The sequence below is a fragment of the Crinia signifera genome, chromosome 2, assembly GCF_055691185.1.
Source record: "Crinia signifera chromosome 2, ASM5569118v1, whole genome shotgun sequence".
NCBI lineage: Eukaryota > Metazoa > Chordata > Amphibia > Anura > Myobatrachidae > Crinia > Crinia signifera.
In genome coordinates, this window is record NC_139218.1 from 263244914 (window position 1) to 263257191 (window position 12278).

The 12278-nt window shown below is 45.9% G+C and overlaps 1 protein-coding gene across 2 annotated transcripts in view; it reads left to right on the top strand.

Annotated features, from left to right (window-relative positions):
* The first annotated feature begins 1538 nt into the window (after positions 1-1538).
* RASA3 (RAS p21 protein activator 3) overlaps positions 1539-12278 on the top strand; it is a 213195-nt gene continuing 202455 nt past the window's right edge. For both annotated transcript variants that reach the window (XM_083168496.1, XM_083168497.1), the window contains exon 1: positions 1539-1797. In XM_083168496.1, the coding sequence (XP_083024622.1) occupies positions 1743-1797 (55 nt within the window). In that variant the 5' untranslated portion in view covers positions 1539-1742. The remainder of the gene's footprint in view (positions 1798-12278) is intronic.

Here is a 12278-nt window from a genome sequence, read left to right on the forward strand (position 1 = left end):
CCTGCGGTGTCCTCCTGTTATAGAGGAGCAGCCTACGGTGTCCTCCTGTTATTATGAATGGGGTGTTGTTGTTATTATTATTATAGAGGAAGAGCAGCTATTATTATTATTATACAGAGGAGAAAGTTTTTTTCCCCCAGCCCTGAGCCCCCCCCCCCCCCCCCCTTATTAAAAAAAACTATTTGAAAAGTTAATCGTTTTGCACCTTTATATAATGTTCAGCATTATGTGAATGTTTGGGGAAAAAAAATCTTTAAACATTTTTTTGCATTATATATTTTTTATTATTTTGCTACGTAAAAGTTATCATAATAAAGTATCTATGGTATAATCAACTCCAGGCCTAATCTTTTTTTTTTTAGTTAATCCATATGTTTTAAACGAAAAACCTCAATTTAAAAATGCCCTCTTACTTGTGGGCCAGTGCTCTGGACTTGCTCCCCAGGCTAAAAGTTGCCAGCCAGCCCCTGACTCAGACACTTACTAAGTAACAAGTGGACTGCAGTGATGCTCCTGCCCTTTACATAAAACTGATTTTGGTTGATTGATCGACAGTGCCTTGGGCAATAGGATTACCACTATTGGTTGACAGGCAATAGGTCAACATATGAAAAAGATTGACATTGCACAAAGTCAACACATGCAAAACGTCAACATGCCAAGTCAACACATGAAAAGGTTTACGTGTTTTTTAGAATTTGTTTTAACCAACAATGATCTATATGTTGACTACTATTAACATTGGTAAATGGTGCAGAGCAAAACGAGGCGCCATACCCAAAACATGGCGAGCAATGCATGCCATGCGAGTATACGGGTTACACTAATTAGGGTCCATGTCGACAAATGTCAACATAGATGCCAAAACAAACGTGAAAACCATGTGGAGATCTATTCCTGTATTGTCCATTTCCATGTCAACCTTTTTCATGTGTTAACGTTTTCACTGTCGAATAAATGAGTGTCGCCCTAGACATTGTCTATTTTATAATCCATACCGCATAAAACACACAGCATACAGCCAGGGGCACTTCAACAGAGGAGGAGGTGTGCAGGGTTAGCATTAAATGGGTGCAGAGTGTGTGGTATGGGCCCCCCTGGGACCCAGGGGTCCGTGTGTACCACGCAAATTGCACCCATTATAAATACAGCACTGCATATAGCACATGTACAGCCTCTGGCTCAGTGGGTAACTTGAGCACTAGGAGCGCCTATTGCCCAATACAGATCCGACAGCCACAGCTGCAGAGACAGGACACACTGCCGTGACCCGAGCAAAACAGGGCAGACGTTACAGTGCCCGCGCTGCCCCGTATGTCAAGAGACACTGCGTCCCGTCACAGACAGCGGAGCGGGCATCCCCTCAACTTCATAACAATCCCCATCGCGCTGTGTGTGTGTGTATATGTGCCTGAGTGACTGGGAGCTCACACACACACACGCCGCCGCCGACCTTCAATCTATCAAATATAACAGCCCAGACCGCGTCCTCCAGCCACGCCCCCTGTGCTCACTGTGTCACAGCTAGCCAATCAGCAGGCAAGGTAATGTGCCTGGCATGCCCACTGCAGGCTCGGCGCCCCGGGTTGGAGGACGGATGACTACCCGGCTGCTTCGCGCTCTGTGCTGCGCTGTGTGAGGAGGAGACCGGTTTCCAGAGAGCCGCAGTGGCCGCACCGGGAGTGCAGTGGCCGGGAGAGACCCCGCAGCGCACACCGAGCCGTGCCGGAGCGCCGAACATTATGGCGGTGGAGGAGGAAGGCATCCGTGTATTTCAGAGTGTGAGGATCAAGATAGGTGAGTCTCCCGGGTCTCTGTCTCCCGATACCTCCTGTCCCCTGTTGTGACTTTGAGCATGTCCGCTTCTGCTCTGCTGGCAGCCCACAGTCGACAATTTACCAGTGTACAAAGTTTCGTCCTGTCCCATGCTGGGTGTATGAGGAGGGGGAGTGTGCCGGCATGTACTGTAGACCTGCTCAGCTGTAGACTTATCACTGAGGACAATACCCGTGCCAGTCTGAACCTTACCCGCTGTTCCCATGTCAGCCTGCCCCTCACCCTCTCTCTCCGTTCCCATGCTAGTCTTCATCCTCTTTCTCCTTTCCCATGCCAGCCTGCCCCTCATCTTCTTCCTCTGTGCCCATGTCAGCCTACCCCTCATCTTCCGTGCCCATGCCAGCCTGCTCCTCACTCATCTCTGTGCCCATGCTAGTCTGCTCTCTTATCCACATTCTCATTCCAGGCTGCCCCTTACTCATCTCTGTGCCCATGCCAGGCTGCCCCTTACTCATCTCTGTGCCCATGCCAGGCTGCCCCTTACTCATCTCTGTGCCCATGCCAGGCTGCCCCTCACCCATTTCAGTGTTCCTGCCAGCCTGCCCACACTCATCCATGTCAGCTTGCACTTCACGCACTTCTCATCCTACTCTATCATAGAGGATATTTTCACACGTATAGTTCATGATGTGTTGCCAATAGACACAGACAAGAACAATTCAGCTGTGTGCCAACTTGCCTTTGTGTGTGATGAGGATATAGGGCTTTAGGTAGTTGAGTGGTGTGCCTGTTATCTGTTACGGTGGCTATTGTAGTCGTCACACAGTTTGCATCTGAGTAATATCTGTATTTCACACAACACGTGTACTGAGCAGAACAGACAGATACAATAACGTGGTGTGCTGCATAACTGACAATTTCCTGTGTTTTCAGAATAGTTTGGGGCATCATGGATGGTGTAAATGGTTAGCATTACTGCCTCACAGCACTGAGGTCATGGGGTCGATTCCCACCATGGCCCTAACTGTGCGGAGTTTGTATAGTCTCCCCATTCTTGTGTGGGTTTCCTCCAGGTACTCCGGTTTCCTCCCACATCCAAAAATATACTGTTAGGTTAATTGGCTCCTAACAAAATTAACCCTAGAATGTCTGTGTACATGTTATAGGGAATATCCACTAGAGCAGAGACTGAGGTGAATGTTCAACGATTCTCCGTAAAGCGATGTGGAATAGGTGTGCGCTATATAAATAATACGAATACCCGGCCGCCACGTCATCGCAGGGCAGGGGTGGTGATACCCTATAGAAGCCTATGGGCCCCCCTCTCTCTGGCTGACCTTCCTGCAGGTCCTCCTAGACCCTGAAGGTAAGCCCCTCCTCCCCCTAGCAATGTAGCCGGATGTCCTTCCGGCTGCAGGGGGGAGGAGGAGGCGCCCAGGGAGGTGATGGAGACCCCCTGCACACCACATTACAGGTATCGCGGTGGGCCTCCGTCACCACAGTGCGATGCTAGCTGCATATGTTAATACATATGCGCAGGCATCACTGCGGCCGCGTGGCAATGTATATTTATACATCCTGCCCTATTACACTGTTTGCTATATTAATATTTACTTATGAGTAGCATTTAAAATTCCAAAAATACACAGAACCAAGTTTTAGAATAGTGTCATTTTGGGCATCGTTCATAACGGCTCATTCTAGAATAGACAGTACTGCTTGTGGTATGCTGGGATGAACCTGTACTCAGCAGCAAAGGTTCCCTAGAAATTCTGAATGATAATTATATATTCTGTGGATACAAGTTGTGACTCTTTGTCTAAGATGTGTGAATGTGCTGGGTGATCTGAGCGAGGAGCAGAATTTCATGCCCATGTCTGTGTGATTTGCTACTGGCAAAACCTCTCCCTGGACAGCAACGTCTTTTTAGTTCAACAAAGCTTTCATTATTCTGTCCCAGTGGAAAATCTTTGTAAAGCAAGGCCCTCAGTGACTGGAATACAAACTCATGGCAGCTTGTTGCTTATTACTTAAAAGTGTGAGCCGGCATTTCTGAAAAAAAAAACCCAGATTTAAATTATCTCAGTACCTGAAAGAAGCTCAGATGTGGCAGTTGGGAATATCATATTTCAGGTTACTGGGGTCAATTTGAGGAAGTATTTAGTGAAGCATCAGATACTTTGCCAAATTGCCTATACTTTCTTCTACACAGAATGTTTGGTACTGTGTGTGTCAGACGGTCATTAAATTAATTAGCAAAACTTAGAAAAATAAAGTATTGACAGATCTTTTATAGAGCTTCATGTTATCTCTTTGTTATGGTTACATATAAATATTTACCAGGGCTCATTTATGAAAGTATAAGAACCCACAGCACAGATGGTAGGTTGGGACTCCTACCTCCTGTGCTTACTTTTGGAAAATGCTCCTCCTCCCTTGTACCTGGTTTCATGGGTTAGGCTACAGAATTGCAGATATTAATAAAGTGTATTGGGCCCTACACACATAGCGATGTGTGCAGGGCTACCTAGCTATGCTAGGTCGTTCTGTGCTGCGCCGCTATCGCATAGCACACAGAGCTGACAGCCCACACACAGAGCGAGCTGTCAGCTCTGTGTGCTAAGCGAGCAGACAGCACCAGTGTTCTCCGGTGGGAGAACCCTGCCGATGCCGAGATTGATGGACACTGTCCATCAATCTCGGCCAGCGATAAAGACGTGCGGGGACGCGCACTGCTGCCGATATAGCCCCCACACATACACCGATGTGAGGGCATTTGCTAAGCGACTTTGCCAAACTAAGCAAAATCACTTAGAAAATGCCTTAATATCGGCATGTGTGTAGGCCGTATATCACTGCGCTAATGAGTTCTCCCAAAAATGTGTTTAGATAAATGTTTGTGTATTGTCCATTTCTTATTTATAAATGATGCAATTCTTTATTTTTTGAATACATTACTCATGCAATAAAAAAGTCCATATAGTATTGTGGACCAATATTGATTCCTTTGTGATGATATGCATTGTTCAATGGGAAGAGTTGGGTTGAATTGATTTAATGTTGTGTAAAATTTACTGTAAGTGCATAACAAAGCTACATTGGCCCGCTGTAATGACCTCTGAGTTCAGCGGCCGTGCGGGATTCCTGCTGAACTTGAATGTATTTTTAAAGAGGCAATCATTTACAAGGCATGGTTTTGCCTTGTAAATGATTGCCCCCTTTAAAAAAAACCTGAGTTCAGCCGGCATCCTGCGCAGCCGCTGTACTCCGAAGCCATTACATCTGGCCCCAGGGCCGGACTCGCCATCTGGCCCTTCTGGCAAATGCCAGAAGGGATGATGGCCTTGTGGGCCGATTTTGTGCAGAAAGTTCTGAGAACTTTCTGCAGATCGCTGAGCCTGCTGCCACGCAGCCCCCCATGTCATTTACATATTGACGCCATGACGCTGCAGCGTTATGACATCACGATGCGGCCATTCCTGAGCTCGCTGCCTCCTGGTCACCGCCGTCAGTCATTATGCACCACCCCCTGCCATTGACTGCAGACTACACCTGATGCGGCCGAGCCGTAAACCGGAAGTGGCCATCTGCCCCTATGCACCCGGACGCACCGGTCCGGCGTGCAGGAGCCAGCATGACTGGCGGCACCTACAGGGAGACCAGGAGCAGAGCATGCAGACACCCAGCACACTATCACCGACCAACTTCCTTCTCACACCGCAAATGCTGGCTCCCGTTCTGTACTGCTGTGCTTTGATGCTCTCTCCTATCAGTGTCTACAATCCTCCCCCCCCCCCCCCCATGGGCATAATGGGGTGTTCCATAATGTGTAATGGGCACAATGATGTGTTCCATATTGTCTAATGGGTATAACGGTGCATTCCATAGTGTGCAAGGCCTACTTTCTGTGATGCCCCGCCTCGTTTCCATGAGGCCATGCCCCTTTTTGCTGCCGCGCAAGGGTCCCACAGGTGGACCTTTGTGCTCAAAATGCCAGGGCTTATTTCTGGTCCCAGTCTGCCCCCCCCCCCCCCCCCCGGAGTTTTCAATATTTTACATAGGAACCAGTAATAAACTTAAAGGGTTGGTTAGTTTTATATAATATATATAGATCTGTATATTTAAGTGAGAGACTTTCACAATTGAAGGGAAACCAACAGTTTGGTTGTGGTTTTCTATCAAGTGTCAAATCAAATGAGAAAATCTTTCACTTAAAGGTGGAGCCCAGTTTAGCGTAACCACAAAATGTTGATTTTTTTGTACTTTCTGTTCCAGTTAGCTTTTTGTCTCCTGTTGCTGTAGTTAGATACTGTATTTATTAAATTCAAGATTCAAGTTGCTCCTAACAATTCAAATGAGAAAATCTTTCACTTAAAGGTGGAGCCCAGTTTAGCGTAACCACAAAATGTTGATTTTTTTGTACTTTCTGTTCCAGTTAGCTTTTTGTCTCCTGTTGCTGTAGTTAGATACTGTATTTATTAAATTCAAGATTCAAGTTGCTCCTAACAATTTAACTCTGGGCAGAAAATGAGGGAGCTTTTTTGCTTCAGGTTTACTTCCGGGACAATCAATAATTAGCCCTGGAATATCAATCAGCCCACAGTAAATTACTGAGACTAATTGTATTCCCCCCCGTGTGTGCTTTGGGGCTGTTTGCACAGTGAAACTCAGGTCGCTTGAGTGGGGATATGGTCATTTGGTCACCACCATGATGGTCAACATGACTTAAGGTTTACAGGGTCATTAGGTCGACTTTTTTTTTTTTTTTACTGTTGATTGAGCCAAAATGTGCCGACGGGCGGTATTTCATGCCCTACCATCCACTAGGGCATTGTTGGTGAATAAAATAGTGTGCCCGAAGCATGGCGAGCGGGACGCGGTGGTACGTTTCGGTGTCCATGTTGACACAACATGTGCTGACTGGTGGCATATCATTCCCTACCATCCACTAGGGCGTGGTGGGAGAATAAAATTGTCCCGAAACATGGCGAGCGCAGCAATACCTTTTAGTGTTTATGTTAACATTCTGGTAAAAAAAAAAATCAACTTTTTCAATGTCATCCAAATGACTGTCGACCTAAATGCATGTTGACCCTTTTAGTGAGTAGACCTGTATTGCTGCCTTTCCGAATCCTACTTAATTCTGTTATCATGATAGCGTATTAATCCGTATTTGTTATTTGACCTGTTTAATTGGAACAATATTTATTGGTTACTTGCATTGTGGTCTCTTGCATCATCTTACATATATTTAATTTCATAAGACATATAAGGGCATATGTATCAAAACTTGCAGAGAGAAAAAGTACCAACCAATCATATGTTAACTGTTTACAATATATGTTTAAAAAATGACAGTAATCGTACACACACTGTGCGATTGTCGCTGATATCAGTGGCAGCAGGGTCCTGGCACGATATTTCTCACTTTGGGCCTTATTCTGATCGGTGCGGATTTCTCCGCATGCGGACGTCCCCCCGATGTTTATCGTCTGCGCATGTGCAGAGGTCACTCTGCGCATGTGCAGGCGATTTCGCCGCACGTATTCTTTACACGCCACACAGGGGGCATAGAGGGGCGTGAGGGGCTACTAAGCCTCATTACCCTATGCATACGCCCCGCGTTTCATGGGCGTTCCCATGCAAACGCGGGGCGTATGCATGGTAATGAAGCCGTGACGCGTGTGTAGGGGGCGGGCATCTGACATCGCCGGATGTCAGCTGCCCGCCCCCATACATGATTTCACACGGACAAGTGTGGTCTTGGGTGGCGGGACCTAGTGGAGCGTGCGGCCCTGCATTCGATGTTCGGCGACCATCGAATGCAGGGGCTGCTCCCAAGACGGAGGAGGCGTATCCCCGTCCAACTTTCATGCGGATCGCCACATATCCGCGTACGGATGGAGGTGGCGATCCGTATGGAAGGCGGGGATTCGCCTGCACGGTCGTGGCCGCATATTCTGATCGGGCCGCACCGATCAGAATAAGGGCCTTTATCTCCAAGCTTTGATACATGTCTAGTTGACCTGTGAATGTGGTTCCAAATGCATTGCAATTTACATGTTTGTCATTATGTCCTGTTGATTGCACTAGGCAGCACTTATCGTCCATATCGCCCATGGTTACATGTTAACATGGTCAGAGCACAATGGCTAAAAAGTTTGCTCACATGGGTACAAACAATTAGATGCAGTATGCAGGCCACCCACATGTACAGCAGATTATATACACACCCAACATGAAGAAAGTATATTTTAACGTTTGCGACAAAAAAAGTCTGTCTTCAAATGATGTGTAAACAGTGGTTTTTGGTCAGAAAAGGAAGTGAAAAGTGCAAAGGAAATTGCTTCACCTAACCTAACTCCTTTTAAAATCGCATTTAAGTATTGTTTTATCTATCTGTTTTGTATGTAACTATACCAAATATAGAATAGTAATGGGTACTCTTTACCTAGCACGGCGCCCACGATTTTGATCGTGGGCATCGCAGGTAAAAAAATCGCGGGCATCGCGGCCATTGAATGCACTAAAAATCGGGTGCGACGTGACCGACGCGATGCCCGCAATTTCCCATAGGGATCAATGTTAAATTTCTCAATTGACCCGATTTTACTGTTCAATGCCTCAATGGACCCGATTTTTCCATAGGAAACAATGTTAAATGGCCCACAGAGGCCAATTAGCCACCCTGAAGTGTGAAATGGCCCCCACAATTGTTAACGCCACCCCACGATCAACGTCAACCCGAAGCGTGGCGAGCGCAGCGGTACGCGTCCTACGACCTTTTCATACCCCCACTATCCACGTCGGCGTGGAGTTGAGAATAGAATAGTGTAGCGAGCCACCGAGCCCGAAGCGTGGCGAGCGCACGCGGATACCTTCACAGGTAAACGCGTCCCCTTGCGGGGCTCGCCACGCTTCGGGCTCGGTGGCTCGCTGCGCTCGCCACACTATTCTATTCTCAACTCCACGCCGACGTGGATAGTGGGGGTATGAAAAGGTCGTAGGACGCGTACCGCCGACCCTCGCGGGCTCGCTGCGCTCACCACGCTTCGGGTTCACGTTGATCGTGGGGTGGCGTTAACAATTGTGGGGGCCATTTCACACTTTAGGGTGCCTATTTGGCCTCTGTGGGCCATTTAACATTGTTTCCTATGGAAAAATGGGGTCAATTGAGGCATTGAACAGAAAAATCGGGTCAATTGAGAAATTTAACATTGTTCCCTATGGGAAATCGCGGGCATCGCGTCGGTCGCGTCGCACACGATTTTTAAGTGCATTCAATGCCCGCGATGGGCGCCGTGCTAGGTAAAGAGTACCTAGTAATGTTATACATTAGCTAACAAGTGCTAATATAATTGCACCAAATATGAGATGTGTGTGTGTGTATATATATATATATATATATATATATATATATATCTATATCTCAAGGTGTTTGTTGACCTGGCACTCCCCCAGCTGGTCAGGGACCCAGGTGCCTTCCGGAACAGTTGTGCAGGAGTAGGCAAAGAAGCAGACAGCGGCACTCTGGGAATTTTCAAAAACGTATATTAGTGCAAAAATAGCATACCAACGTTTCGGGGCATAAGGTACCCCTTTGTCAAGGTGAACAGTGCTGTAACGTTACGTTTTTTTATTTTTTATTAAAGAATTGTTATGTAGTGGTCCAGTCAGCCATTGATAAGTTTAACAAAAACTTATGGCGCAACTCAAAAATCATTGCCATGAAACATCTTCAAAATGGAGTATATTGTATGCTGCTTCTCCACTTTCATACAGTAGTATGTTTTCCTACCTACTTATAATGATGCCTAGAATCAGAGCTCGGATGATAACTCTGATGGGAGACAGGAGAACAAGCGACTTCACAAATCATGTGGGCTATGGGTCAGTATTCAATCTTGGAGAGTCGGTGTTTTGGTGAAAACAGTGGCGCTTTTTCCCCTGTTGGAAATACCCCCTGGGATTGAATACCCCCTTATGACTATTATGTATCAAGGCATGATTTTTTTTTTAGGCATGTTTGAATTAACACCACACCCTCACCCAAAACATCTAAGCTCATAAATTACTAAAAATCTGTTTTCTTTAAAAACTATTGGGTGTAGGTGTGAACAAAAAGAATTGTATTATTCCCCTCCCCCCCCCCCCCCCAACAAAAAATAAAAAAAATTGAGTTTTTCATAGAAGGACTCAAACCCATCTTGAATGTAGCAAAAGTGATAAGCATGCACAGTTTTCCAAGCTTCAGGCAACGGTTTATATAACAAAGGGTCATCCATAAGCATTCTCAATTATGCATGGTTCTTCATATCTGTGCAAGATGGCTTTGCCTCAGCTGCTGAGGCAACGAGCTGATAAAATGATTTATGCTAGTAGATTACGTGCTAGTAGCTTCGCTGTATGGCAGATACATTAGTAAAAAAGAGCTGGTGAAATGACTGGATTCTTGGGTAAAAAGTGAACTTTAATACAGTGCTGGGCATCCTTCAGTACTTGTGAACTGATTTATATCTCTTATAGCTATCCGCTAGCCCAGGGGTTCCCAAACTTTTTTGAATTACAGCACCCTAGAGCATCAAAATGTTTTCAAGGCACCCCTAGGTCAAATGTTTCTTATTGAGAAATTCAGGAAAAAATATACCATATATACTCGAGTATAAGCCTACTTTTTCAGAACATTTTTTAATGCTGAAAAAGCCATTGAGTGAGGGTCCCACTTGAGTCAATAAGTTTTCCCAGTTTTTTTGTTATAAAATTAGGTGCCTCGGCTTATATTCGGGTCGACTTATACTCGAGTATACATGGTAAAAGGAAGTACATTGTGTGTGTATATGTCACAGTTATGTGGTGAGGGGTGGAATTTGATCCTGTTTGTCCACATATGTTATGACTGGCAGCCACTAGCACTGCTTTTGCCTGTTACATTGCACATCACTAATATGAATTGATCCTGGTCCACCAACCCAAGGCACCCCTGTAAGTGTCCTGAGGCACCCCAGGGAGCCTAGGCACACAGTTTGGGAACCACTGTGCTAGCCATTGAATTAAATATCCAACTATGCTGGTGTCTTGCTATCCCTATTTTATAGAGTAGATAAAGAGTTATTTGCAGCAGGAGATAGTAAATAATGGCCATTGCATAATATACATAGAACGTTTAGAATAATTAATTTTGTTGTGCTTTGTCAAATGCAGTAACAGCATAGTGAATCCATAATTGCTCCTTTGTTGCATAAATGGTAATTTACTTATTTTCATTGCTTATGTTTCATAGCCATATTTAATGCCTACCTGCCTTAATCAGCCATAGGCTTAGTTCAGTTATGATTTTGGGGCATATTTATTATACACATTTGCATCCCTTTAAAATGTAAGAAACCCCTGATGCAATATAAAAAATAAATAACTAAATATCATAAAACACTGACGAAATGCATTGGATGCAAAATGGCCACAGAACACATTTAGGCCTTATTCTGGTCCGTTCACCGGATGTCAGCTGCCCTCCCACTTCCCCCTGAACATGCACAAATATGTAAGGTTGCTCAAAGCAACCTTACATATGCGTGCACCTTCCACATCTTTTGATGGTCGGCAACCATCGAAAGATGTGGGAGGTTCCCAATAGTCTGCGAATAGATGTTACTGTGTAACATCAATTCGCATGCCCTGCGTACGAGTCACCCTGGGGTGGCGGAAGGCGGGGTTTGGTGGACTTGCAAGGCTACGAATCAACCAGAATAACCCTCTTAATCTCTGTGCTGGCAGCAGAATTACAACCTTGCAGCACTAATGGTGCCCATACACCGTGCGATGCTCGCTCCCGCGGGCATCTCATCGCACAGTACAAAAAGTATGTGCTGCACATACTTTTTGTACTGCCCTCTGATCGCAACGCATGCGATGCAGCCCATAACGGGTGCGATCATCGCACCGTGTATGGGCACCATTACACTGATGCTGCCCATACATATGTGAGATCGCATACTATCCTTCGATTTCGACCGCATCTGGCCAAGAAATCTAATGATTGTATGCATTTTTAAGGGGACATTAGACGCGATGCGCGGGCACGCCGGTCGCATGTCGGGTCTCAAGATCTTATGTGCTGCACATAATATCTATCGAATTGCAGAAGTGAGCGCATTTGGTTTTTAACCACATGCGATGCTTGAATGCGATCTGCAGGTGGGGGGCGGAGGGAACACGTTTTCATCGGTGTGGGGATGGGGAGAGGGGGCCGGAGGCACCGCTGGCGGCATGGGAGAGGGCGGGCAGAGGGCTGTGTTATGTAGCGCAAGAAGTGCTAGTGGGTGGCGGGGGTCTGTCAGTGGTTGCGGCAAAAGTGTTTAAAACACTGGCCAGCCCTCTGATTGGCACAGCTATATTTTGTAACAATTATATTTTGTACAATTATATTGCTGTAACAATTGTAAATTTCTCCATTGTGAGACGAATAAAGGAATTCTATCTGTCTATCTATATCAGCCAATCAG